A 27,358-nucleotide genomic window follows, 5' to 3' on the forward strand; every position below is an offset into this window, starting at 1 on the left:
TCCTCACTAGATGGCAGAGGAGAGCTGTTTAGCACCGGGGACTGCTGCCTTGAGCAGAACTGCAGATGCTTCCCAGTTCCCATGCTTCCTTCCCTCTTCTGAGGTTATTCACGGGCCTTGTGACTCTGACCACTCAGACCAGGGCACCCCTGACTCTATAGTATGTGTCAGGGTCGAAGGAACTCTGAAGCAGATTTCTCAAGATGGCAAATCCTAGAATCCTAGCAGAGCAGAGCTAGAAAGACCTTGGAGAAGACATCGCTAGTTTGCCCCTTTCCATAAGGCAGACTTGGGAGCCTAGAGGCAAGAAAGAAGTTCAGGGGCCCCCAGCTGGAAAGTCTCAGAGCTAGGACTGAGACCTGGAATGCTCCCTCTTTCCTCTCTGCCCCTTTGTGGACATTCCAGGTTTTCCCCTTTCCTATGGTTTTAAGGAAGCCCTGATCCAGAAGAGAGCTTATAAGATCTCCAGTGAGGAACACAAGAACTCTTGGTGCTCCTTTGCTCATGTGATGCCTACTTTACCCTTTCAAAGAATTCCTCTTCAGGAACACCCATTTGCCAGGTTCCTACTCTGTGATACTCTTCTTAATCCTGCCTCCTGCCGCTGCCCATGCTCAGACAGTGAATCTGTTTTCTCTAGAGTATCTAGTTCATGCTTGTATAGCTCCTAGCTCACAGAGATTTGATGATCTGTTTAATCTCCCTGCCTCTCCTTTTAGAGTATGGACCAGTGAAATGGGGAGGAGTACAGATCACATTCACCTCTGGATCCTCAGTCCCTGATAGGATGCGTAGCCCTGCAGGATGAAAAGATGAAGTCACATTGTGGTCATCTGCGAGGCAACCAGAGGCCAGATGACTTGATCATTTCCCCAAGTCTTTTTAGGATGGAGGGCGTCATGCAGCAAAGTAGAGGTTGCAAGTGGTCAGGGTGTTTCTTCCGCATTTCATATTCAAAGGACTCCTGGACCTGCTGTCTTATCTAGGTGTATCTCAGTCCATTTCAAATGGGACAGTGTAAAGCAGCACACCTGGGTAGAAATGTTGACAGCAAAGCCACCTGAAGATCAGCCTGACATGATGGGTCAGGTTCCTCTCTAAACCCCTTGCAGAATCAGAAGGCAGAAAAAAAAAATTACCTAACACCAATCTTCCTGAGGAAGGCTGCCTAGAAACTTCTAGCAACCTATGGGTTAAAGTCTCTGGGTTTACTGTGAGTGGAAGGCAAGAGCTACACTTTTAGGATTTACATAAGAGTTTGCCTTCCAGGAACTTGGAGTGATTTATTCCCTAACGTCCCCCTCCCGTCTAGAAACCATTTTTATTCCTTCTTAACTTTCTCCTCCCACCCCCCCCCCCTCCTCTGTGCCAGTACTGTGGGCTTTGGGTGCCCTGTGTTTATGCACAGTTGGTAAGCTTAGCTGTCTCCCACTTTCCGTCCCAGTCATCTAGATGCATAGCAGTGTCTCTTCAGTCAGTACACCTTCCCCACTCCACTCCAATGCCACTGCCTCAGAGTATCAGACCGCCCTGTTCTTTTCTTTTGCATAGAGATTTCTCCAAGCAGGCACCATCACAGACTGCAGTATCATAGTTTTGTTTTAACTAATCCCAAAGTGATTGATGCAACCGAGACTTCTTTGCTGTTCTTTGTGTGGACTAATCCCAGGGATAAAGCCGTGCCTCACTGGGTGGTATAACCCTCCTGAACACATGGCGATTAATCAATGCTTGCTTCTTTTCCCTCGTTACTGGCTCACTTTCTAACGCTTGACTTCCCACCCCCAGCCAATCACCCACTTTTGAAGCCCAGAGGGCAGTTGATTTCATTCTTTTATCTCTTCCCCTGTAGGCCTTCACCAGAGTACAAGACCTCCGATATTTAGAGCTCATCAACAGCATTGAGGTAAATGACAAAATGTTCTTCCTTCTCAAGAAAGCACAGACTCGCAGTCAATGGCTTATAGGGAGCTATTCTAGCAGGTGAGAGCGTTAAGGGCACACAAATAGAGCCTACTGGTGTCTGGGCATTTGGGCCGCAGCTTTGGCCTGGGGGAACAGAATGCTGTGGGGGCAGGGAGACAGCACATGGGAGCAAGGAATGCCACTTGTCACTTGGTAGTGGGGTAAGGCAGGTGGGTTTCTAATCTCTCTGAGCTTTGTTTTCTATCTGTGAAATGGGCTGTTTTCCCAGGGTTGCTAGGAGGATTAAATAGGTTCTTAGTAACTGGTTTTCATCCTTGTAGTGGTTGTTAGGTGGTTACCATCCTGTAGGGCTCAACAATGTGCCAGTACAGGAGTCATTTTCCAAACGCACATGAGCTACGCCCCATCCACAGCAATGGGACCTAGGGAGGGAGCCATGTGTAGTGGGGTGGGCAAAAAAGGCTTGTTCTATGGGTTCCATTTGCTGGGTAGCAGTAGACAATACTCTTAATTCCTGTGACTGTCTGTAAAGAGGTGTACATATTTTTTCTCCTGAACAGATTTATTGTGAGGCTAGGGGAATGTGAGATACATTTGAATTCCCATATGGAAGTAGTGAGGAAATCAGCAAATGTCTTGTCCTTGTGATTCAGTTCAGCATAATAAACACCTGTCGTGGGCCAAGCCTTGTGTTGAGCCCAGTGGGCAAAGAGCTGAGTGGAAGAGAGGCCTGTGGGAGCTCACAGACTGTTAAGCCTAATGATAGTTGCCACTTGTTGAGTGCCTGCTCTGGGCCCCATGCACGATCAATGTGTATACTACAGCTGAGCCTTGAACAACACGGGTTTGAACTGCATGGGTTCACTTATATGTGGATTTTCTTTTCAGTAAATATAGTACACTAACTGTTAACGTATTTTCCTTATGATTTTCTTAATGACATTTTCTTTTCTCTAGCTTACTTTGCCATAAGAATATGGTATATAATACATGCAACCTATAAAGTATGTGTTAATTAACTATTTATGTTGTGAGTAAGGCATCCAGTCAACAGGAGACTATTTAACTGCTATTAGTAGTTAAAATTTGGAGAGTCAAAAATTATACCTCAGTTTTCAGCTGCGAGGGGGTCAGTGCCCTTAACACCCCTGTTGCTCAAGGGTCAGCTGCATTTTAAATCCTCACGGTGACTTAACGAAGCAGATATTGTTCTTATCCCTGTTTGATAAATAATGAAACTAAGGCTCAGAAATCCTATGCCACATCCCCAAGGGTCCAGAGGCAAAAGCTTGGTTGGAATTCAAAGCCAGTTCTAATTCCCAAGCTCAAGCTACCTTTTTTTTTCTTTTTTTTTTCTACATGTATTTATTTTTGAGAGCCAGAGTGAGACAGTGCACGAATGGGGGAGGGGCAGAGAGCGAGAAGGAGACACAGAATCTGAAGCAGGATCCAGGCTCTGAGTAAACTGTCAGCACAGAGCCCTATGCGGGGCTCAAACCCACAAACTGTGAGATCATGACCTGAGGTGAAGTCAGATGCTCAACCAACTGAGCCACCCAGGTGCCCTTTACGCTATCTTTACCTGAGTTCCTGCTGCCATCTAAGTTGCTTCTGATGCACCGCCTCTATAACCCCCACCCCAGCACTGTCTTAAGGAGCTTACTTACCTGCATGGTGAAGGGTTTGTTCAGAGCCATCTACTTGAAATTCCCAGTACTGCTTACTATAGGGGCTGGCATTTGGGAATCCACTGGTCTGGATCTAGAGGCCTTAACATGAAACCATGGAATATGTTCTTTATGCAAAGGTAACTGACTTCTGTGAGGACCACCTCTTGCCATTTATCATGTCTTACTGCTTCTTCTAGTGTGCTATGAGGAGCTGGGCAGTTGGTTAAACTTGTAAGAATTGCCTCTTGAAAAAAAAAAAAAAGAATTGCCTCTTGAAAAAGAGTAAATTGCCTTCAAGCATTGAGCCATTTGGGCTGCTCTGAAGCCTTAGTAGCTTGCTTCTAGGCATTCAGCATCATTCCAGAGAACTGAGTTCCATGCTAGGCTCCTTTGGGATAGGGGAGATGTAACTATACTGATAACAGGAGGAAGAGAATCTGCCCATATGGCTACGTACATACGGAATAGATGTAAATCATTTTTTATTGATCATGGTGATATTCTGTGGCCTAGGCCTAAATTCCATGCCTAGTAAGACCTATTTTTTTTAATCTTACTGCAAGATTTTGATTCACTCCATACAGTTAGTAGTTAGTTTATTTGATTAATTAGCCTAAACTACACATAGTTTAGCTAAATTTATTTTTCAATTTTGGGTGTGGGTTTTTGTTGTTGTTGTTGTTGTTGTTGTTTTTTTTGGTTTTTAAAAATTATTTTTTCTGTCAGTGGGGAAGCATGCATGTTGCCTCCAGCTGTTAAAACTTTCACCAGCTTGTCTGGGAGTTTGATTCAATGTCTCATCTTCCCCCACTGTGATACACTTGCTAGAAAACAAGCAAAAGGAAACTGCTGGGGATGAGACTTTGGGTGCTATGGAGTGTTTACAAATACTTGAGCTGTAGACTAATGAATGTTCCCTAAAACCAGAGGAAGGAATATGTCAGTTATTCTCTTCATCCTCAGTGCTGCTCGTCTGTGTGTGTGCCTGTGCAGGTATGTTGTTGGGGACTGTCACATGTTTCTGAAGGTGGTATTATGTGGTACAAAGAGCATCTGGAGTCAGACAGACTGAGTCCAAATGCCAGTTCTCTATGACCCTGACCTGCTCCTCTTCTGAATCTCAGCTTCTCTCAGTGGTACCACTTACCTGTGGGTCCTGTCAGCACCTAGCAGATGCTCAGCATGTGGCATTACTTGCTTTCTCTTTAGAGACAGGGACATATTAAGACTCATTATCCCATTTTGTTGTCTCCTTCTTGTGAAGAGACCCTAAGCTTTCTCCTTGTCTGCATCATCATGAGTCACAGCTCAGCCAAACCAGGCCTGAGGACTTGGGAGATCCTGAGAGCTTGGGGGCCACCAAAGAGTGGGTAATACACACCATCCTAACTAGCCAGTTGTTTCCTTGGAAGATTATACAAGAAAGCAGCCCTGAGGAATTTCCATTAAACAAACAAAAGTTTGAATTACTTTTGATCTTCACTCATCTGGGGGAAAAAATCTGCTTTTGTTGTCAAGCATTCCCACCAGAAACCTAGGGGAGAGACACAACAGCCCAGGAGCCAAGTGGAGGTTCCAGTAGAAAAGCCCAGGGGCTTAACTTGAAATAGCAACATCTAACCTTTGTAAAGGCTGCTTCCTGCCATGGCTGCAGAGGCTATTTCCTGTGCTTCTAATTTTTCCAGGAGAGGAAGAAGCGGGGAGAGACCAACAATGACCTGTTTCTGGCAGATGTGTTTTCCTACCAAGGGAAGTTCCACGAAGCTGCCAAACTGTACAAGAGGAGTGGGCACGAGAACCTCGCACTCGAAATGTATACCGACCTTCGCATGTTTGAGTACGCCAAGGTAATCCAGCCACATCCTGGGCCCAAGCTGCCATGTGGAACCCACCAGTGTTCTGCCACCGTGGTGCCCAAGTTGTTTACCCTAAGATATGTTATAGATGGAAAATAGCAACTGCCTTATTAGAAAGGGTTTGGGCAAATTGGCAAAGGAACCATCAATGACCACTGGTTCAGGCTAACCTAAAACTGACCTTTCAGGCTGACATCAAAGGGACAAGAGTATGACAGTTCAAACCTTTGTCAGTCCCAGAGCTGGCTGGACTGTGAGTCTGAACCAACATGTCCCTTCATTAAGTGTTCAGGGTTCAGGGTTTCAGGTCTTTCTCCCACAAATTCTCTTAAACTGTTGTAGAAGCCACCGAGAACCCACATCCTCAGACATGAGCTGGTTCTACCATTTTCATACAGGATGATATGGTTCACTTCAGCCAAGGTTTCCTAAGTGTCTGCTCTCAGATTGCTACCAGGCTTTGCACTACGCCTTGGAGACACCATGACAGAGTCCCTGCCCTCCAGTACAGTGTGCCTCCTGTCACCCCAAGGATGTATCTGTAAGGGTGATGGTGGAGATTTCCTCTTGCGTTTGTAGATCCTCTGTTTTGGTTAGTCTCCAGTCGGTCTGGGTACATGACAGGGGTCTTCCCAGAGCAGGCTCCTGATGGTTTGTGTGAGAACGAGTCCCACTGGGGAGGCCAGGCCATCAAGACATTTGTAGTTCAGCCTAATGCAAGGTGAAAAGAGCCTTGGGTGCATCGAGCAATGAGGCTCTTCCTTCCGCAGAGATGCTTTTGTTAACCTGCCTTTCCTGGTACTGTCAAAAGACACTTCAGAATGTTATTAAGTGAGTCATCAGCTACAACCAATTAGTGGCTATTAATGGTAATTATCTAGCTCACAAGTTCAAGATGGAAAATCCTCCCCATTTTTTTCCTCCTTTGCTGTTCCCAAAGATGGCTATGCTCTTTTATCTTCCACCTGTGAGATCCTGGGGCTGAAGGTTGCATCTCAGTCACTAGGATGTGGCTCAGGGGTTTCTGGTCATCAATATCTGAATGAGCACCTGGGTCCCAGCCTGTCTCTTCACCTTGGTGCTCCCTTTACTCCATCCGTCAGATCGGAGCGCTTGAGGTTCCACCACTTTGCCCTCTTCCACTCTTTTACCCTTTCCTTATACTCCCACCATGTACATATGATTGAACACCGCATTCGTACTGAGAACAGCTAAATCAGTGCATCATTTTCTAGGGATAACAACATAACCTGAGGACAAAACCTTAACTAAAGGATTAAATGCCTAGGAGTGGAATTTAGGCATTAGGAACAATGGGGTGTGGTTGTTCTTCAGAGCCAGCAGCCTCTCCTGGAACCTCTGAAACCTCCTAGTCAGCAGCCCTGGTCCTTGCCTTGGCATCTGCAGAGCTGGAGAAAGTCCTAGTCCTTCCTCTGGGTGACCTGGGGAAAGCCTCTTCACTTCGTTGAGCCTTCATTTTCTTCTCAGAGGTTAACATAGCTACAACTCAGCTCAGTTCTCAGAATTGCACAAAATAATGTATGAGGAAGCCCTTTGTAAAGACCAAACTATAGAAAGGCTGGGAACATATGAGGAGCCTAGCATGAGCACAGACTGGCTGTTCTTTAGGCCTCTCCCCGGCCAGCCCCACTCCTCGCCCTGCGCTGAGGCCCCTCCTCACACCTCGGCTGGGCTTTGGCACCACAGTTTCCCATCCAGAAATGCAGCCCACTTACACACTCCATCTGGTCTGCCTCTCTATGAAGGTAAATATTCTGGGGGTTGTTTTGGTTTTAGTGTTTGATCGCAATTCCAAGTAAGTTGGTTCTGTTTCAATCCCCACCCCCCAGTAGTCTGACTTTGAGGAAATGTGTATGTACACATTATGTTGGGGGGGGGGCGGAATACAGTGCTTATTAACATGGCATGTTTTTGTTTACTTGAAAATTGCTTCCCAAGATTCAATCTGGTTTTTGGAAAATTTTTAAATTACATTCCCACGTACAAATAAATTGTATGCTTTCCGGATAAGTGACATGTTTATATGGTGATAAAGGGAATTATAATGCTCTCAACTCTTATATAGTATGTCCTTATCAAAATCACCAAGCATGAGAACACTGTTTAGTCTCATTCATCACTCAGCACAGTCTCTTTCTGTCCACTCCAGGACACAGTCTTTGCCATGGCCCCAGATAACATGTAAATTAGCTTCATGGAACCAAAGAACCTTTGAAAACTGAGTTTGCTGGGCCTCAAGGCCCAGGAACCATTTCGACTCAGCTTCAGTTATGTCAGAGCTCCTGGAGCTGGGCTGTTGGGCTAGAGGTGGCTGCTTCAAGCATGTGAGCTGTGTGCCTGGCTGGTCTCCTTGTTGATGATCCAAATTTATGGCTTGCTCGTGGCCTCTGACCCTTCTCACTGTAGTCGCCCTGAGTCCACTGAGCACTCACTTTGAAGGATATTTCTGTTCTCTTAGGATGCCTGTTTTCTCCAGTTGCTAACTTCATCTAACCAACCAGGTTAGCAGAGTTTCTGACTTTGCACTGGCATAAAGGGTATGCATTGTAAAGGCTGTGTGTGTAACGGCCCAAACTAGGCATCTTCAGATAGTCAGTGATTGTTTCCAAGTTTCTTTCTCTGTGTGAACTCCAGAGAGACCAGATGCCAGCAAGATGGGCCTGTATTTTATTGGATTTCCAGCATCAGAGTAAATGATGCCCTTTCCTCCCCTTACAACAGTTGGTTGTCTTAGGCCAATCTAATGTATTATTTTAGGGGCTACACAATTACCCTGAAAGCAAATGGAAAAAAAGGAGAGCTAATTGTTCCAGTGGGTTTTTAGCATACATTGACTGTACTTTCCTGACAAATGAGTGCTAATCATGGGAAAAGGAGTGCTTTTTTTATACTTTATGAGGTTGACACAGCGCACTCTCTGCAGGGTACATTATTCCTAAGACAAACCGCTTCTTACTAGTAATGCAGATCTGCTTCTAAGCGCTTTTAATTTCCCTTTTTGAAAAGCCCCACCTTTAAAAATGTCAGCACCAAAGCTTCTCAACTATGGCAAACTCCCACGCATATATTTGGGGTAACTATATCCTGAAAAGAGGTGATTTTCTGAGGCCGTTTCTCATGCATTCCAGGGCCAACCCAGGGAAGCTGGGCATAGAGCTTCAGAGGCCTCCTGTTGTGGTGGAAGGACATCTCTTCCTTCCTGGGTTCTCTCTAGGCCTCTTCCCCGACCCCACCCTACCATGGCCTCCTGCTGTCCCTCTCCCTACAGACCTGATATCCAGAACAGAGTGTTCTCTGCCCTAGCCACATAACTGAGGAAAAAGCCAATGGGATGATACCCTAAGTTCAGGCAACAGAGTGTGAACAGAATCAGAAAACAGATGGAAACAGTACTTCCAGTGTGGTATGGTAGTTGAGGAGAGGGCGGGCTCCCCTAGAACTCTGTACATCATTTTGTCCATTTAAGTTTATGGGACTACGTCCTTAGCGTCACTCTGAGGCACATGGTATCATCCCTATTACCTGAATAAAGATCCTAGATCTGAATATTTGAAATTAGGCAACCAGGTTGTGGAGTCACATATAGGAATAGTCACACAAATAGCCAACTCTATATGAGAAAGAGACAGAGCTACCTGATCACAAAACCCCAGCACTGCAGAGTTTGTGTATAGTACTCGAGAGAGTCTGGAAAGTCTTGTTTAACTGAAAGACAAATGTCTGTTAGTGGGAGGGGCAGGAAACATGGAGGGCTACAGTCCTTGACACTGTTCCGGTACCCCCAAGGAGCACCTGTGGAGCAGCCTGTGAGCACTCCTCCCTGACACCTGGGACTGCCCCCGCCCCCCTCCTAGTCAGCCATGCAGGGATGGGCTCACGCCTGCATCCTGATTGCCTACTTCAGCCAAACAGAGCCCTTCCTTGCTCCAGCTTTCGGCAGCCTGACGTAATGCTGGCAGCAGGAAGTTCTAATCCGGAGTGTTTTTGTTTGTTGTGCTTCCTCAGGATTTCCTTGAATCTGGAGACCCCAAAGAAACAAAGATGCTAATCACCAAACAGGCTGACTGGGCTAGAAATATCAACGAGCCTAAAGCTGCAGTGGAGATGTACATCTCAGCGGGAGAGCATGTCAAGGCCATAGAGATCAGCGGCGACCATGGCTGGGTTGACACGTGGGTTTTCAGTCCCTGCCCCAAGAAGCATTTGGCAGCATGTCATGTCATGTCAGCTCTTGGTTTTGACTGACAAGGGAAAAAATAGTGTTTCTCTAAATATACAATCCAAATGTTATAGTGACTGGGTTTGGGGGAGACACAGAGATTGAACAAGGCAGGCACTGCCTTTGAGGAGCTTAGTGAGTCCCTGGGGAAAGGGTCGGGGGTGGGGGAAAAGTAGGGGGAGATACCCAGGCATTAGAGCTGCCATTGGCTGAGCCTCCCTAGGAGTCAGGCACTGCAGTATCTTGCAGGCATTTGATTCTCTCCCGTACCCAAAGCTGTGGTGTTTCCATGAGGAAACCAAGGCTCAAGGACCAAGTGATCACGTGAGACAAAACAGCTGGCAAACAGTAGAGCTGGGCTTCAAACTGACCTGGCTGATTTCAGTGCTCCTAACATGTGTAATGGTAGGAACTAAAAAATAACAAGAACAGATCTAAGCACATCAGGGAAGGAGACATGAATTCTCAGGGGAAGAACTGTGGCCATCTTCTCCTAGGAGGTGGTCTTTGCATGAAGGGCCTTGATAAATTTTAAGAGGTAGAGGTGGTAGGAAGGGGAAGGGTATGAGGCCAAAAGAACATCACAAACCAGGAGTCAGCTGAGATTGGAATACACAAGTGGGGGCAAGAGGGTGATAGACAACTGGCTGCAGGCAGGGGGATCTGGGCTGGCCACCTCGGGAGGGCCTCAGGCGCTAAGCTGAGGCATTGAGATTTGTCAGTAGGAGTAAGAACCCTGGTCATGGCTGTGCTGCTGGAAGCTCACTCAGGCAGTGGGTGTAGAATGGAGGGAAAATGTGAGGGAGGCAGGCCAGACAAATGGCCAGTGCAGTTAGTTACCAGAGAGAAGTAAGGTGGCTGCAGGAATGAAAGAGACGTGGAGGAGCCACAGCTGACAGGACCCAGCTGGATGTGGACTTGAGGCTGGTCTGGCAAGGGAGTTGAAGACCGATTCTGAACTCTGGGCCTGATGGTCAGTAATGCCATTTTCCAAGGTAGAAAACAGAAGAGGAGTGAGAGTGGGGTGGGGCCACCCAGAGAGAGGATGGATTCAGTCTTGAGAATCTTAGAGCATCAGACCTCCAGGGGATGGCTTTCTTCTCCCCCAGTCAGGGAAAGTAGGCTTCACACTCGTGTGTGTGTGTGTGTGTGTGTGTGTGTGTGTGTGTGTGTGTGTACAGGTGCACATTGCCATATCTGGCAAAGAACAGGTGAGGGAGTGGCTCCTGAGGGTGGCTCAGTCTGAGCCCTAAAGGCTTTTGGTTATTCTGAAAGCCACATTGTGGTCCAGTAGTGGCTTAGGCAGGACCTGAGGAAGGAGAGGGCTGGTTAATGATTATGTCACCTCCTTGAACTCCACCATGTAGTTTGCGTGTATGCCCCTCACAAAGGGACTTTGGTGGATGACCTACCATCCCATCTTTCTCTTGTGCAAGAATACAGTTTCTTGGAGACAGAGGCAACAGATCTTGCCCCCCAAATTATTCTTTTCACAGAAGGAATGTTACAGGAGAAAGCCAGGAAGATTTGTGGCCCTGCTCTCCCCTCTGGTTTTTCATGTCACTTTCGTTTGCAACTGACATGTATCAGGTTACCCTGGAGATACCTAACTAGTTCGGGAAAGAGATATTTAAGCATGTTCCCTCTTTTTCCAGGTCTGGCTGTAAAAGGTGCCTCTTCTCCAGGGACATTTGGTTTGATGGGTGGGGCTGGGGGCCTCTTAGGAGTTGGCTGTGCCACCTTTCTCCACTGAGAAGTGTTATTTTTAGATGCCATTATTATTCTAAGTACAGATTGACAGGCCTCCCTGAGCTTGCCTGTCTATGAGACAGGGATCTGTTACAGCTGCTTCCCCTTCTTTTCTCACAAAGAGAAAGCTGGGTAGAACCCCTTTCCTCTGAGAGAGCTGGTTTTACTCCAAATCCCGCCTGACCAGAAAGAACAAGCACATTCCATCCAGCCTTCCTGCCCCATGAGTAGTGGCGGCGGGAGGGGTTGGGGGTAAGTGCAGTTGCCACTGGGAAGAAGTGGTGGCCGGTGATCCCTGTGTCCCCTCACCTGTGGTCAGCACCTTGGCCAGCAAGAGAGGCACAGCCAAGATTTCCTGGGGGCCTTTCTTCCAGAGCCCCACACATGCCTCTTCCTTTGAGGTCCTATCAGCTGAAGAATTCTCATGCCTCTGCCTCTACTTTCCTAGGAGAATTCCTGAAAAGGTGGTAGAAAGAACATTCTCCCACTTCATGGCTTCAGAGTCTTGAGCACCCTGCTTCATCTTCCACGTAGCTTTTAATCTCATCTGTAAAATGAGAATTATAGTACCACTTCTTAGGGCGGTGAAGATTCAATGAGGTCACACATGGGAAAGCTCATGGCACTATGCCTGGTACCAGTAGGTGATTAGTAGATGTTTGTTTCTATCCCCAGATCCTGCTGTGTAGATAGTGACTCTGTGAAAGGCACACAAGGTTGGGGAGAATGGTGTCCTTTAGCAGGTGACTTCTCCCAGTCACTGGGCAACGTTTCTGGATTATGTATTCACTCATTTAATAACCACCCATCAGACACCAGGGGCCATGGCACCATATTGATCACTGGGGACATCAACATGAGTCGACATGCAGCTCACCCTCAAGAAGACCCAAAAGCTAATGCTGCTTCCTTCGATCAGGCTCCTTTTACAGGAGTCCATCTTCTCCCTGTGCTTTCATCTCTCCAGGTTAATCGACATTGCCCGTAAACTGGACAAGGCTGAGCGGGAGCCCCTGCTGATGTGCGCTCATTACTTCAAGAAGCTGGATAACCCTGGCTATGCTGCTGAGACCTATCTGAAGATTGGCGACCTGAAGTCCTTGGTTCAGCTGCACGTGGAGACCCAGCGCTGGGACGAGGTGAGGGTAGAGCCTGCGTAATGGGTCAGGGGGCCCCACCTGACCATAGTCAGTTTTTTGGGGTTTGTATGGGGAGCAGCTGCCCCTCATCATGGGAATGAACATTGGCCTGGCAATCAGGAGACTAAGCCTTGAATTTTCTGAGCCAGAATGTCTTAGAGGCCCTTTCAGTATGAGCTTTCCATTTATTTGCTCATTCAATCATTCATTCAGAAAATCTTCTTTTTTTTTAATTTTTTAATGTTTATTTTTGAGAGAGAGAGAGAGCGAGCTTGAGCAAGGGAGGGGCAGAGAGAAAGGGAGACTCAGAATCTGAAGCAGGCTCCAGGCTCTGAGCTGTCAGCATAGAGCCCGAGGTAGAACTTGAACCCATGAAGCCTGAGATCATGATCTGAGCCAAAGTCGGAAGCTTAACTGACTGAGCCACCCAGACACCCCATTCAGAAAATCTTTATGCATTGCTGGCTTTGTGCCAGCCCTGTAGTACACACTGTGGACATGAGAGTTAACAGCCCTCACTGTCTGCTGTTGGTCTGAACTGCTTTTGACCAACGCCACATACTGATGGATCTCTGACACATGTGTAACATTCAAAACCTGCTGGGTGCCTTTTGACAGAAAATGCCACCCATACTCTCCATGTGCAAGCTGCCAGAGTTTTTCATGGGCAGCTCCTTCTCCTCCGCTCTTTCCTAACCTGGACATCTCTGGCATGAGGGGTGGGTGTGAAGAATTAGCCGGGCCAGTAGGAAAGATGGCTAGGGCCGGGCTGGCAGTAGCAGCTGATGTGCTGCCCACTCTGTGGCTTGACTCCCACCCTCTAGCTCACTGGCTACCTGTGCCCTGGATTGAAATTCATTCCCAAGAGGATCGGAGGCTGCACCCGTGGTCCTGGCTGTACCCCACCCACCCATGCACCCACCCACTGAGGTCTACTTTACAGAGCCATAGCAAGACCTTTTCTGAGTAAAGTTATCTGACTCTCGTCTGCCTTATGAATGGCTCCATTTGTTGAGGTGACAAGGTTACTGATGAGAAGAGGTGGGGCCAAGGACAGGCAACAATGGCTTCTCAAGATAAATTTATTAGGAGATTTCTTTAGCAGCATATATTACAGCATTTTAGAACCATTAAGTCCTGGGGCACCAGGCTGGTTTGGTCCACAGAGCTTGTGACTACTGATCTTGGGGTTGTGAGTTTGAGCCCCATGTAGGGTTCAGAGATTACTTAGAAAAAAAATTAATAGGGGCACCATTCGGTTAAGTGTCCGACTCTTGATCTCAGCTCAGGTCTTAACCTTTGGGTCATGAGTTCAAGCCCTGCATTGGGCTCTGCGCTGGGTCTGAAGCCTACATACATAGATAGATAGATAGATAGATAGATAGATAGATAGATAGATAGAATCATGAAAGAAAGAAAGAAAGAAAGAAAGAAAGAAAGAAAGAAAGAAAGAAAGAAAGAAAACGAACGAACCACTCAGTCCTAACTGTGCATCAGGCAAACTTTCTCCCTGTTGCCACATACTGTCCCCCATGACTCATTTCTAGTTCTCCTGGCCTGACAGGTGGTTCTGGGGCTTAGATAAAGCAGTCACTGGGTCCTATACAGCACCAAGTCCACAGTCATCTTTGACAGCTAATAAGCAGTGATGATGATAATGTCAATTCTGTTTCCTTAGGTGTCGCCTGCAATTAAAAGAAATCTGTTTGCAGCCCTACAGGAGCCCACGCAAATCCTTAAAATAAAATGTTTCCGATTCTGTGCCGCTTCTGTGGTCCAGAAACAGACTGTGTTGTTATTGAATCCAGTCGCTTGCATATTGCTGTTAATTGCCTTTTGTTTTCAAAGAGCTGATTTGTTTTTGCGTTTCTGGGGGTGGTGGTAGGGGGAGGCACTCTCCCCCTCTGAGTTGTCAGGCTGGCAAAATATGACACATTCCTAATGGATTCAGCCAAGTGCCATGTTTTCATGGGGGCTGTCGGGGCTGCTTTATTAAGAATGTATTTGCTCCTTCCTCCAGGCCTTTGCTTTGGGCGAGAAGCATCCTGAGTTTAAGGATGACATCTATGTGCCCTACGCTCAGTGGCTAGCAGAGAACGATCGTTTTGAGGAATCCCAGAAAGGTAGGCCACACAGACTGCCACCTTGCAGAAGGGGCAGGAGACGGCACTGCCAAGGCGTACATTTCAGGAAGGCTACCAAGCCCCTCCCATCGTGGGCTTGAGGATGGATGACTTCATCCTGGGGATATGACATGTTTCATGGTGTAAGACTGGGGAGCAGTGGAAAGAACATGGGCTTTGGAGTTGGACACACCTGGGTCCATCACTCACTTGCTTCCGGACGTTGGACAGGTCCTGTCTCTTCTCTGAGCAAAGCACTGTGCATTCAAATATAGCTTCCCACTCAATTCTCACGACAGCCCTATAATGTAGCTACCGTTTCCTAGATGAGAAAATAGGTTGGAAGAGGTAAAGGGATTTGCCTGAAGTCCCACAGCAAGGAAGTGGCAGAGAGGGAATTTGAGCCAGGCTGGTGTGGGGACAAAATGTGAGGACTCCCACAGAGTGTCTGGCATGGTCTCACCTGCCACTTTCCTCTACCGCAAATAGGAATTTGGGTTCTGTTTCTGGCTCAGATAAATGGGGTGACCTCTGCTCTTTGGCATTTCCATTGGTAAAGTGGACTGTACTCCAGGTATGGCAGTATCTGAGATAGGAGTGAAAGGAAGCACAGAGCTTTAATTGGTGGTAATAATTTTAAAATGTGACTTCCTTCTCTGTGTCAGGCACTGGTTAGGCGCTTAACTATATAACCCTGAACCTTGCCAGCAGCCCTGCAGAGACACCAAGGCTAACTGTGCCCTGCAAAGTCAGAAAGCCATGGTTGGACCAGGATCTGGCTGGCTGGGAACCTGATTCTTGTGACTAGGTCTTGCTGCCTACTTAAGAAGTCTTCTTATTGAAGCTGGGTGTGTCATATTCCATAGCATCTCATTTACACTTCTATATGGTAACAGTTGCCACCTCCGGACACATTGCGGAACAAATGTCTCCCTGTTGGAGCTCCTCAGCTAAAAGCCCCCATTGAAAGACAGCATGTTCTCTTCTGCTTTAGCATTTCCAGAGCACCCAGTTGCTGAAGTATGTGCATGTTTGGGCAAAACACATCAACCTATCCATCTGTCTGTGTCTGCCCTTCCAAGAATCCATCGCCATAGTAACTTGGTACTCAGACAAGAGATTGTAGATGAGACTGGAACAAAGGCCAGACCTTTTCCTTCTCTAAAGCAGAGGATTTGGATCATCTGAGTCTCCATATGTGGGCAAGTGTCATAGCTACAAGTGCTTCCCTGGCAGCCCCCAATATCCTGAGGGTCTGTCTACATAGTCAAGATTCAGGAAGTTTCTGTTAAATGGATATAGGAACTATTGAGAGATTTTTTTTGCATGTTTTCACAAATGTTTGATTGCTAGAACTGAGCCATATTTTTCAAGGTTGTCATTAAAAAGCACACAGTTGAAGACTGAGGACTTGAGTTGAGCTAGGTTCTGTGACCTTGGGTGTGCCACTTTACCTCCACCTTAGTAAGTCTGTTGTGATCCTCCATCAAGGAATCAGCAACACTCTGTAAACTACCAAACCTGTTAAAGTGTCAGGTGCTATGAGTGTCACCCCAGATGTCACAAAACTTTGTCCTGGAATGGATTGAGGGTAAAACCTCACTGGTGATGGGCAACAGTGCCGTCCTCAGACTTTGCCCTGCAGTTTGCCCCCTAGGATTTTTCTCTTCTGCCATGCCTTTCCAAAGTCAGCTGCCTTTTCCCTGCCAAAAAGGAATATATCTCACTGTACTTTTTTTCAGGATGTAGCTTTGGCTATTTATAGCCTTCGGCCTGAGAGGCGCATCCCAGCAACGAAGTGCTGCAGATGCTCCCAATGAATGTCCTACTTCTACAGCAGCCCCTTGCAAGCCCTGCAGAATTCCATCCCACTCCTCAAACTCTGTGTTTTTTTTTTGCCCCTCTAGCATTCCACAAGGCCGGGCGGCAGCAGGAAGCAGTCAAGGTGCTGGAGCAGCTCACACACAATGCTGTGGTGGAGAACAGATTTAATGACGCTGCCTATTATTACTGGATGCTGTCCATGCAGTGCCTTGATATAGCTCAAGGTAAGTAAACATCGGCCAGGCCGCTTGTTTTCCCCAGCCCTGCTCTGGCACCAAGATAAACATCGAAAGAGCTGGGACGTTTTAATTAAAGCCCTGGGCTTGTTTATTGGGTGTATTGTCCGTAACCCTGTCTTGCAGCAGCATAATCTGGTGTGTCATCTTTTTCCAGTTTGCCCGTAAATTTAATGATGGTATGAGGGCCATCCTGGGGTTATGGTTGGGAGGTCCTGCCCTGTGTTGCTGATTCAGAACATATCTCTCCCCTGCTACCTGGGAGCCTATAACTGGACCCAGGTGAGCACTGGCTTAAAAAAACTTAATTAAATAGAAAGATGAAGAAGAGATCACTTTACAGTAATACACTCCAGATTCTCACTCATCCCAGGCAGAAAAATAGTTTCAATGTTGCTTTCTTGAGATTTCCCATGATGCACTGAGGGAGTTCTGGAAGCAGAGGGGACTGGGAGATGTTTTTCACTGGACTAAGGCCAGCATGCTGGAATGGGAAAAACACTGGAATTGAGGCAGTTAGGTGACTTTTAACAAGTCACAAATTCTTCCTAAGCTCTATATCCCCATCTGTGGTGTGGGGATAATCCTATCCTGCTGCCTTCGTAAGGCTGCTGTGAGCCTACCGAAGTTGTGGTTCTAGTTTGGAAACTGTCAGGCCCAGGTGTAAGGTGGCATGTTTCTGTCCGGCCAGTGGTCTGTGCCTTGGATGAGGCATGGCACAGAGGGAAGAGGCTTGAGGTGAGATGAGTAAAGCCGACGTCTGCCCACCCTCCATGCCAGACTCCTCTGGTGTGTCCGGGTGCCAGTAATCACCTGCTTCTTGCTGCAGCTGGCACTTCCCCAGTAGAAGGACCCAGTAGGCTGCAGTGTGGGATCCAGGAGGACTTTCGAAAAATGTCCTCAAACTTTTCCTGGCTACATACTCTGCCCAGCTGAGACTTTTCCTGTCTTGAGATGGTCCCAGCTCCTAAGCAGCACCTTTCCCATCACTGCACTTCCTTGTCACTCTCCCTGGCACAAGCCTGATGTCGGGGGACAGCTGACAGTAGCAATGCTGCCACTGCCTCGCCTTGTAGACACGGCTTGACACATTTTCCCCTCTTGCCCTACCCCCTCCTGCTCCACACCTCAGACCCTGCCCAGAAGGATGTGATGCTCGACAAGTTCCACCACTTCCAGCATTTGGCCGAGCTGTACCACGGCTACCATGCCATTCATCAGTATACGGTAAGGTGGCTAGGAGATGGGGCCTGGTGAGGGTGCTGCCTACTAAGCTAGGGACCCAGGCATGGCTTACAGAGCAGCAGACCTCTGGATGGAAAGTAAACCGACTGGGCAGGATGTCCTGCTGAGAAATTCTGATCTTCTGGGAGACAGAGTTTGGGACTTTGATTTTCCTCAGTTAGCCACTTTTTGACCTGTAGCAAGCTGTGGGCTTCTGAATTAATGAGCCAGGGCTAGCATGGGCCTTGCTAGTTGCCAGCTTTAGGTTTGTAAAACTCAGGCAGACTCTGGGTTAGCCAGACAAAGGGCTATCTCTAAAATGATCAGGGGTGGATGTTCTACTCTAGATGGGTGAAGGCCCAGCTCTAACCAAAGGCCCCAAGGTCTCTCCTAGGCCCTGCCACTCAATTGCTATGTGACCTTGAACAATTTGACCTTGAGCAATTTATTTTCTCTCTCTGGCTCTCAGTTTCCTTCTCTATAAAACCAGGGCTGGCTTGATCTCCAGAGAGCCAAATGGTTCTTTTTAGTCACTCCCTGATTCTTTTGATTAAGCATTTTAAATCTGTCTCCTGACAATGGGGAACAGGTGATAGGTTGTTATCAATTCCCTCATTTTGTGTATCCTCAATCTCTCAGCAAATGTTGATTAAGCTCCTACAATGTGAGCTTATCCTGTGCTGATAAACTAAGAGGATAATTCCAATAACCCACCTTTATTGAGTACTTACTACTTAGCAAGCAATGTGCCAAAGACTTTATTGTATCGATGTATTTAATCCTTTCAGTCATGCTGCGAGATAAGTAAGTATTGTCATCCCCATTTTACAGATGAGGAGACTGAGATGCTGAACACAGAGATCCCACAGTTAGTACGTGAGAGCCAGGATGCAAGCCCAGACGGGCTGGCTCCGGAGCCTGTGCTCTTAGCTTCTGCTCCTCCACCCCCTCTAACTTGGAGAAGGCCAATGACCGGCCTCACAACCCAGCTCCATTGTGTGACCTTGGGCAGGTTGTTTACTTTCCTCTGTGCTTCAGCTTCCTTCTCTGTAAAATGGAGATGATAATAGTACCTACTTGATGGTCTTGTGAGGATTAAATGAGTTAATATTGGAAAAGCACTTGGAAGAGAGCCTGGCACAGAGTGACCCTAGATGAGTGTCAGCTATTCCTCCTGCCCTGTGTGGCGGCTTCCAGCCAGTTTTCCATGGGTCTTCTCCCCTGCAGGCTAAGCATTTCACAGTTCTTTGCCCATCTTCAAAGGCCCTACCTTTTACACCGGGTCTTTTCCCCACATTTGTGCTGGGCACTCGGCACGTTCTTTGTCTCTGAGGAAAGTCTGGCAAGAGAGACTCCTCTATTAGGCAGAGACAGCTGTCAGTCCTTCATCTCATCTCTTCCCCACACCAAGGTCAGTGGTTTCAAGGGACCTCATCTTCCCTTACAGTCTTTTCAAGGCCCCTCATTTCTATTAGGTGCTCATATGGAAAGAAGCCACCCTAAAAAAGCCATCCTAAACTCAACTCAGCTTGAAAGTCAGGACCCCAGCTCAGTGTTGGTTTGCCTGAGCCACTCTGGAGCTCAGCTCTTTGTCTCCTTTCTGTAATAACTGAGCTCTTCTCCAGGACCTACATGCAGCTGTGAGCTTGTGGCATCTTCGCACCAGCTGGGGCTTTTCATCCTAGCTGAGGCTTCTTATTGGGCCATTTCTTTATTCAACAAATCCCTCCTGTGTGACAGGCCCTGTGCTGAGGCCTTGGGACACAGTGGTGAACAAGACCTCCCTGCCCATGAGGAACTCACAGTCTGTGAACAAGCAGTTGTAGTCCAGTTCCTTCAAGAGAAAAGCTTAGAAGACCAGGAGGACTTCCTGGAGGAAGTGATCCTAAGCAAAGAGGAGGGAGATTAGTAAGAATGGGGCAAGGGAAGAGGAGGGGAAGAAATGGCATTCCTGGCAGAGGTCACAGCATGTGCAAAGGCCTGGAGGTGGGTGGTATTTTAGGGTCTGGCATCAAAGCCCAGCAGAGCAGCTCTGAGTCAGATCAGACTGGAAAGGGGAACATCAGACCTTTCCTGATATGATGGCTTCTTTCCCAGAGGAGAAGTGCTAATCTTGAGGACCCTCCCCCCATTCTGTTCTTTCTGGGACATTTCTTAGCTGCCACACCTAGTGCGATGTAACCAGAGGCAGGCTTCTCCCTGGCTCTTACCCAGAAAAGGGTGCAGTCTCAGGTTTTCTTGGGTTCTTGGAACTAACAGAGGCTGTAGAAATTTAAATGAGAGCTAACGAGAGAATGTTGGGCTCCAAACCCAAGAAGTAGTATAAAGTAAGTCCTCACAAATGTAGACCAATTAGGGTCTAAGTCCTGCTGGCTCCCTGATGAGTACAGCCTAGCAAGACCCTTCAGGAAATGTCAGTTTATTACCATTGAAGTGCTTGAGGGGGAGCTGGCCTGCTTTCATCTCGTCATCTTCAGTAGTCTCAGTTTGCACACAATGTGCCAGATTCCTTCAAAATGGTATTCTCAACCTTTTGTGGACCCCTCCCTGATAGAAAATTCCCTGTGCTCTACCATGCTGAGCTTCTGGCAGCCTCTAGGTACAGAAGACCTATTCATGTGTGTTAGTGCCTGGTCTCTTAGGGCCTGTGCCAGGTGCTGGGGGCACGGGGCTGAGCCCTTGAGGAGCTCCACTACATGTACATGTTTGGTGGGCATCAGGCGGCTAGGCTGCTTCTGGAGAGCCGAGAAGAGGCATGTGATTTCATGCTCTAAAGAGTTAACTGCGTCCACTTAAAGACATGCTTATGTCGGGTCATGTCCTAAATTGCATAAAAGAAAGGTCTTCTCTCTCGAGCTAATTGGAGACAACTTGAGCTCGAGGAAGTGGAATTATTATCAACACCAGGGGCAGTGCAGCTTGGAAGAGAGGCATTCCTGGGCTTTGGAATCAGACCTGGGTTTGAATCCCAGCTCTGCTCTTTTCCAGTCTTTTCTAGCTGGATAACTCGGGCAAGTCGTCTCTCTGGGCCTCAGTTTTTTCATCAGTACAGTGGCAATGACAGTGTATCCTCACAGGACTATGTTGAAGACCACATGAGACGGTGGCTGGAAAGCACACAGTAGATGCTCATTAAGGGAGATTGCTCTTCTACTGAAGTAACTCAGAATCATTGGTGTCTGCCTTAGGAATTCAATCCCTATTTTCTTTTCTCTCTGCAGGAGGAGCCTTTCAGTTCCCATCTTCCTGAAACCCTCTTCAACATCTCCAGATTCCTACTGCACAGTCTGACCAAAGACCCCCCCTTGGGTATCTCTAAGGTGTATCCTTTCTCTCACCCCCACCCTCAGTCCCACCCCTCTTGTCTAATGGCCCCTGCGAAGTTCTTTCCAGAGCACTTTACTGGCAGAACCTTCCCTTTCTCCTGTAGCCCTCAGGGAAGAGAGAGAGAGTTTGTCCTGCTGCTGCTGTTTTGCTGTAGAAGCAGCTCAGCCAAGGGAGGCCAAGGGGCCAGTGCCAAGAGAAGATTTGTTTTTCAGGGCTCTCTGGGCTTGGCCCAGCAGTGGGTCTCTAACCAATCCACTACCCAAGCCCTCCCAGAACCCATAAATGAGGGAGTAACTGAAATATAGGAAACACTTGGACTCTTGGGCATTTCCCCGGGTAGAAGGGTGATGGGTGTTTGTTCAGCCCAGTGGATGGAGCACCTGCTGTGCCCCAGACACTGGGCCAGGCAATAGGTGACGAAGTTGCCATCTAGTAGAGGAAGTAACAAGTGAACTGGGCTTAGTTCAGTGGGATGTGTGCTGTGCCCAAGGGTGGAATGCAGCTAAGGCTGGGGTCATGGTCAGGCAAGGCTGTCTGGAGTTGCTGACATCCATCCCATAAGCTACCAGGGAAGACAGTAGAGTAGATGTTCCAGGAGAGTACCCAGCACATGGAAAGGCACAGAGGTGAAGTGAGCATGGTGTATGGGAGCAGCTGAAGAGGGGAGTGGGAGCCAAGCTGGGGATGCAGTGGCCTGAGGGCCTCCCTGTGAGTTGGCCTCACCTTCCCCAAACCTGTGAGGGCCATTGAGAGGCTGTAAGCAGAAAAGGGGATTGAGGATGCATGCTGCCAGAAATGACCAGGATACAACCAAAATCTTTAAAGTCCTTATAGTCATAAAAGTCACAAAAGGACATTCTCCTTGTCCTCTTCTAAAGCTTATATTCTCTCAGTCCCTTTCCAGCCCCAACCTTGCCGCCTTTCTGTGAGGAAAAGGCCTTCCCAGAAGAGAGCTCAGAGGTATTAATCGGTTAGAACTAGCTTCTCTAAAGGGTTCCAGGCCCATCATTTACATTTCAGGGGAAACTCCCCCAAACCAAGCTGTGCCTTCATTGACTGAGACCTGTGCAGAGGAGTGGTCAGGGCCACACCTGCCAGAGCCTCAGCACATGTGCCCAACCTTTCCAACAAGTTCTATATAAGTCAGCAGAGTTTGATTGAACCTCTGCCCTAAGCTTCACCCTATACTGTCCACTGGGGACCTAGAAATGGCTCCTGACATGGTCCCTGACTGGGAGGGGTGACAGTGGAGACACAGACAAGGAAACTTACCACCATGTAACTGCTAGGGTGGAAGGTGCCACACTGGGGGTGTGGGGAAGCAGGAGCATCAGGGGGAAGAAGAGTGCCAAGGAGGCATGGTACTTGAGGCTTGCCAGGGAGAAGTGGGGAAGGGGGTTCACCAGTGGGGCAGGGGAGGAAGGGCAGGCCTGGCCTGGGCACATTTAGCATTTAAGGTGACCTGGGATCAAGCATAAAGGCCTGTCAGCCTCAGATTGAGGAGCCCAGAGGAGAGCCTCAGAGAGCCGGGGAGGCTGTCCCTCAGAAATCGCTGTGGCTCCTGGTGGAAGTGCAGGCAGAGAGAAGTACTGTGCACCCAGTGACCTCTGTGAGCTGGACCTAAGTGAGCTCCCCAGGCAGTCTGGGACCTGTCTCCTCCTGGCGAGGCTGGAGCAGGATGGCACTTGGTGCTGGGCATTGTAGGACCTGGCTGGCAGGCTGGGCGAGGTGGGGAGAGACATTTTGGCCTAGTCAGGGTACAAGATGAGCCATCAGCAGGCCCAGAGAACCTAAGCAAGGTTAAAATATTAATGGAAACTGCACTGTCTTTATCTCTGGAAAAATCCCTGTGCTTTGATATCCGAGAAGTATACTTACATCCCACAAATGAGAAAAGCACTTCTCAGGCTCCTGCCCATGCCGTCCTGGCACTAGCACAAGCTGTGTTCCAGCACGGGGCTCACTTTGAGGGTAGGCAGTGCCAGCTCTCAGGCCCAGTGTGGCCTCTGCTGTCCTTAACCCTGTCATTGGCAGAAAAACACTCTTCACTCTGGCTAAGCAAAGCAAGGCCCTGGGTGCCTACAAGCTGGCCCGACATGCCTATGACAAGCTGCAAGGCCTGCATATTCCTGCCAGGTTCCAGAAATCCATCGAGCTGGGCAGCCTGACCATCCGCTCCAAGCCCTTCCATGACAGTGAGGTGAGGGCACAGCTCCCTCAAGCAGGAGGCTTCTCCTCCTCTTCTTGAACATCTCCTGATGCCTTCTTTCCTGGCCTGGGTTCTGTTTGAAAGATGGCTACCATGCTCTCAGGGCTCTGTGAGCCTCCTCCCCTTCCTAAGCCTTGGTTTGCTAACTCTTGCTTTTCCCTCTCTGCCTCCTCTGTCCTCTACTCAGCCTCCTGTGCTCCAGCCACAGACCCTGGTGTGGGCCCCATAGTCCTACCCTCCCTTGCCGCCCAGCTCTCCTCAGAGGCTCTGAGTTGGCTGCAGCCCAGCCCACACTGCTCTGCCTTTAACCTCCTTCTGCTCCTCTGTGCCCAAGTGGCTCTGCCTTCGCCTCATCCTAGGATCCCCTGCCCTAGTCCACCTTCCTTCTGGAACCAGGTTATCACTGTCCCATGTATCTGCGGCGCAGCTGTGCTCCAGCCCTCTTCTTCCAACCTGACAACCTATTGTCTCTTTCACAATCTCCTCCTTCAAACTCAGAGCAGAGACTTGGCATCAGACAGACCTTGGTTCAGATCCCAACTCCACCATTTCCTAGCTATGTCTGTATTTCTCTGAACCTTGGTTTCCCCCTCTATCAAATGGGGACATACATAATAGCTTTCCCACAGGACAGATGAGCCTGCCCAGATAATGTGCTTAGCACGGTACCTGATGCATGGTAAGTGGCCAGTAAATGACAGCTGTGGTGTTGTCATTCCTGCTGGAGAAATGTGCTGCTGAGCCCTGCCTGTGAAGGAGTGTCCAGAGCAATGGGGCCCAAGTGATGGGGCCTCAGATGCCTCTGTAGGCCCTTATCCTGAGTCACCACAGCACAGAGCCCTGAACCAGTGCCCCCTCCCTGCCCACACAGATGGCCTTTCTTCTTGGCAGCCAGGCCCCAGGGGGCTGAAATCAGAGTGGGGAGCATTTCTTCCCTCCCGGTTGGTCCTTGGACAGTTGTGGTTCTTGTGCTTTTGTAGGAGCTGGTGCCCTTGTGCTACCGCTGCTCCACCAACAACCCATTGCTGAACAACCTGGGCAACGTTTGCATCAATTGCCGCCAGCCCTTCGTCTTCTCCGCCTCTTCCTATGGTAAGTCTGGCATGTGCAGATGGAGCAGCCAGTGGATGGCTGAGCCCTCTCCACTACTTATTGGCCACATGTGTCCTCATTTGTAAATTGGGGACAGTGTGACAACCCACCCCACCAGATGCACAGTCACTAAGGGTTCCCAGAAATAGGACCCCCTGCTGCCCAGACTTGAAGCACCCACCCCTCAGAACCTGGTGTGGGGTTTTGCATAATATAAATGCCCAGGTGCCACTGGTCGGGCATTTGGTCTGGGAGGCTAAGATGGGCTCTTAAGTGCCAGTTCCTTCTATGTTGACGAAGGATCAGAAGCCCCTTCCAAGTAGCTGGGCAGAGGCCGTTCCTCCTCCCTTGGAGAGGAGCCCATCCAGCTATTAGGGGGAAGAAGGAGGGGCTAAAGGCCACTGCTTCTCACCCATGCACATACATGCCACATGTGCACACACATGCATACGTGCCTGCTTCCTCCAGACATGCAGTGTTCAAAAGACGCGGCCCTGCTGTGTCTCCTTGCTTACAGAGAAGCCTGCTGCCAGGTGGGGAAGGAACTTTGATCCTCCCACCTCCCCTCATGCTGCCTGGTGAGAGCATCCCAGCCCCTAGCTCCCCCTGAGCCGGCCTTCCCACAGCCCTTCCCTGTGCCCTGTGCCCTGTGCCCTCTAGAGGTGCTGCACCTGGTTGAATTCTACCTGGAAGAGGGGATCACTGATGAAGAAGCTGTCTCCCTCATTGACCTGGAGGCACCAAGACACAAGCACGAGAACAAATGGCAAGAGATCACAAGCAGCAGTATCCTGGGTGCTGGGCTGGACCTTCTGTGTGTGCCAGCCGAACATAAGGCCTGGGTGCAAGGCAGGAGGCAGGAGGGCCTTGGGGGATGGCTGGGCCAGTGGGGGCAAGGGCATGGCAGACTACTGCTGAGTGATTGGAGAGGCCCAGATGGTGGCAGGGACAGGCTGGGAATGGGCAGAGAGCTGGCCAGGGTGCAGAGGTACAGGAGGGGACAGTGCATGCCTACAGACCCAGAAGAGGCATGGAAGGGGAGATGGTACCTTGGTCTTCACCTATGCCTCGTTCCTGGGAGGGCCTCCCGCCTACCCTAGCTTCTAAAAGCATACTGTCTATGCTTCTGGCCATGCAGAGCTGATGAGCAACCAACACAATTTATGATGTCTATCAACTTTTGTAGTCAGGTTACCTTTATGTACCAGAGACAGACGCCACAAGTCAGGCTGAGCAAACAAAAGGGTGTAAAGAAGCCTAGTCTTAGATAGACACTCAACTGGATCCAGGTGCTCATTCGGCACCAGCGGGAGACTGTCTGTTGTCTTCTTGGCTCTGCTGTCCTCTGAGTGACTTCATTCTTTGATAGCACCCAGCCTGTCCCACCAGCAATACCAACTCTGAATCCCATCAGTCTTACAATCCTGGGAAAGGGCTGACGGTCCTCCCAGCATGACAGCAAAAACCCCAGGGCACATCCTCACTAGGATACCTTAGGCCAAAGGCCACACCTCAGCTTATCCCTCTAGCTAGGACCATGTTCATTTTCCCAGCTAGACACAGGAGGAGGGCTTCTACATGTGACTGTGCACATTCATCACCTGTGGACCTTGGTAGCACACAGCAGCTGGTTCAGCACGTCTGAGCGGACTGAGAGCCTGAGTTTCTATAAGCTTCCAGGTGATGCCAGTGCCACTGGTCTGTGGGCCACCTGTTGAGAAGCAGAGCAGAAAGGAAAAACCAAGGAGTTGTTTGCTGAAAAAGGGGGACAGAAATCATGTCTGCATGCCAGCTCTCTGCACACCCAAGTCAGATGGTTTGGCCAACTTGTTACTGCCGGGGGGCCACATGTCATACCTAACTTGGCACCAGCAGCCTCCATTCCCCTGGGGCCTTCCTGTGGGAACCCCACTCACCCTGGCCTCACATCAGCCTGGCAAAAGGGGGCAGCTCCCTAGGCACCTTCAGCCTGGTCTGGCTAGCCTTAGGACTTGGAGCTCTCACCCCCTTCTACATGAAATAGGACCTGTAAGGCCTTCTCAAGTGCCTACAGACTACATGGTGATTGCTAAGTGTTTCTCCAGGAATTGCCAGGTTTTCTGGCCATGGTTTCCAGGTAGGCCCATTATTTTTCCTCCCACCCGCGGTAGGCCTGCAGCCTCCACTTACTAGGTACTTCTGGTCAGCAGGCCTACGTGGGCCATGGCACGGTCTGTATGGGGCAGCAAAGAGCCCATCAGAGCCCCTTTCCTGCATGTGCACTGGGGCCCAGCCTCTGTGTGACAGGGGCTGTCTCCTCCCTGGCCTATGTTCCTTCCATTTCTCTTATCTAGAAACCTATTCCACAGACGAGTCATAGGAAACACTCCAGGCCCACATAGAGTTCCCATGAATCTTGCGTTGGGTGGAGGGCAGGACCTGTTTCCCACTCAGCCTCAGGTTGCATCCTTGACCAGACCCCTCCAGATTCCCAGACTCTGAGGCTGGAAGAGACCACGGACTCCATGAGAGATGATGACCCGTTCACAGCAAAGCTGAGCTTTGAGGTGAGGGCACCTCTCTGAGTGATGGGCTGTGGAGACACCTGAGACTTGTTGGGAGGGGTGACTCAGATCCCTTCTGTACACATTGCTTGGCATGAAGCAGACTTGTTCCCTGTTAAGGCCACTGGGGGAATTGAGGTGATGGGTTCCCCCTCACTAGAGATGGCTAGCAGGAGCTACCTGACCTGCCAGCGTTCTGT

At 49.0% G+C, this 27,358-nt stretch overlaps 1 protein-coding gene across 4 annotated transcripts in view; it reads left to right on the forward strand.

The window, feature by feature from the left end:
• IFT122 (intraflagellar transport 122) overlaps positions 1–27,358 on the forward strand; it is a 72,615-nt gene that overhangs the window by 44,160 nt on the left and 1,097 nt on the right. For 2 of the 4 annotated variants that reach the window (XM_047096470.1, XM_047096465.1), the window contains 12 exons: positions 1,853–1,906; positions 5,282–5,443; positions 9,479–9,645; positions 12,409–12,580; positions 14,601–14,703; positions 16,611–16,751; positions 17,896–17,990; positions 21,209–21,309; positions 23,349–23,514; positions 24,504–24,615; positions 25,276–25,401; positions 27,082–27,161. In XM_047096470.1, coding sequence (XP_046952426.1) covers positions 1,853–1,906; positions 5,282–5,443; positions 9,479–9,645; positions 12,409–12,580; positions 14,601–14,703; positions 16,611–16,751; positions 17,896–17,990; positions 21,209–21,309; positions 23,349–23,514; positions 24,504–24,615; positions 25,276–25,401; positions 27,082–27,161 — 1,479 coding nt within the window. The other 2 variants (XM_047096469.1, XM_047096466.1) reach the window with 2 other exon arrangements.

This window comes from Lynx rufus, unplaced genomic scaffold (genome assembly GCF_022079265.1).
Source record: "Lynx rufus isolate CCGP_SWC_20201006 ecotype Redwood Valley unplaced genomic scaffold, mLynRuf1.p SCAF_4, whole genome shotgun sequence".
Taxonomy (NCBI): domain Eukaryota; kingdom Metazoa; phylum Chordata; class Mammalia; order Carnivora; family Felidae; genus Lynx; species Lynx rufus.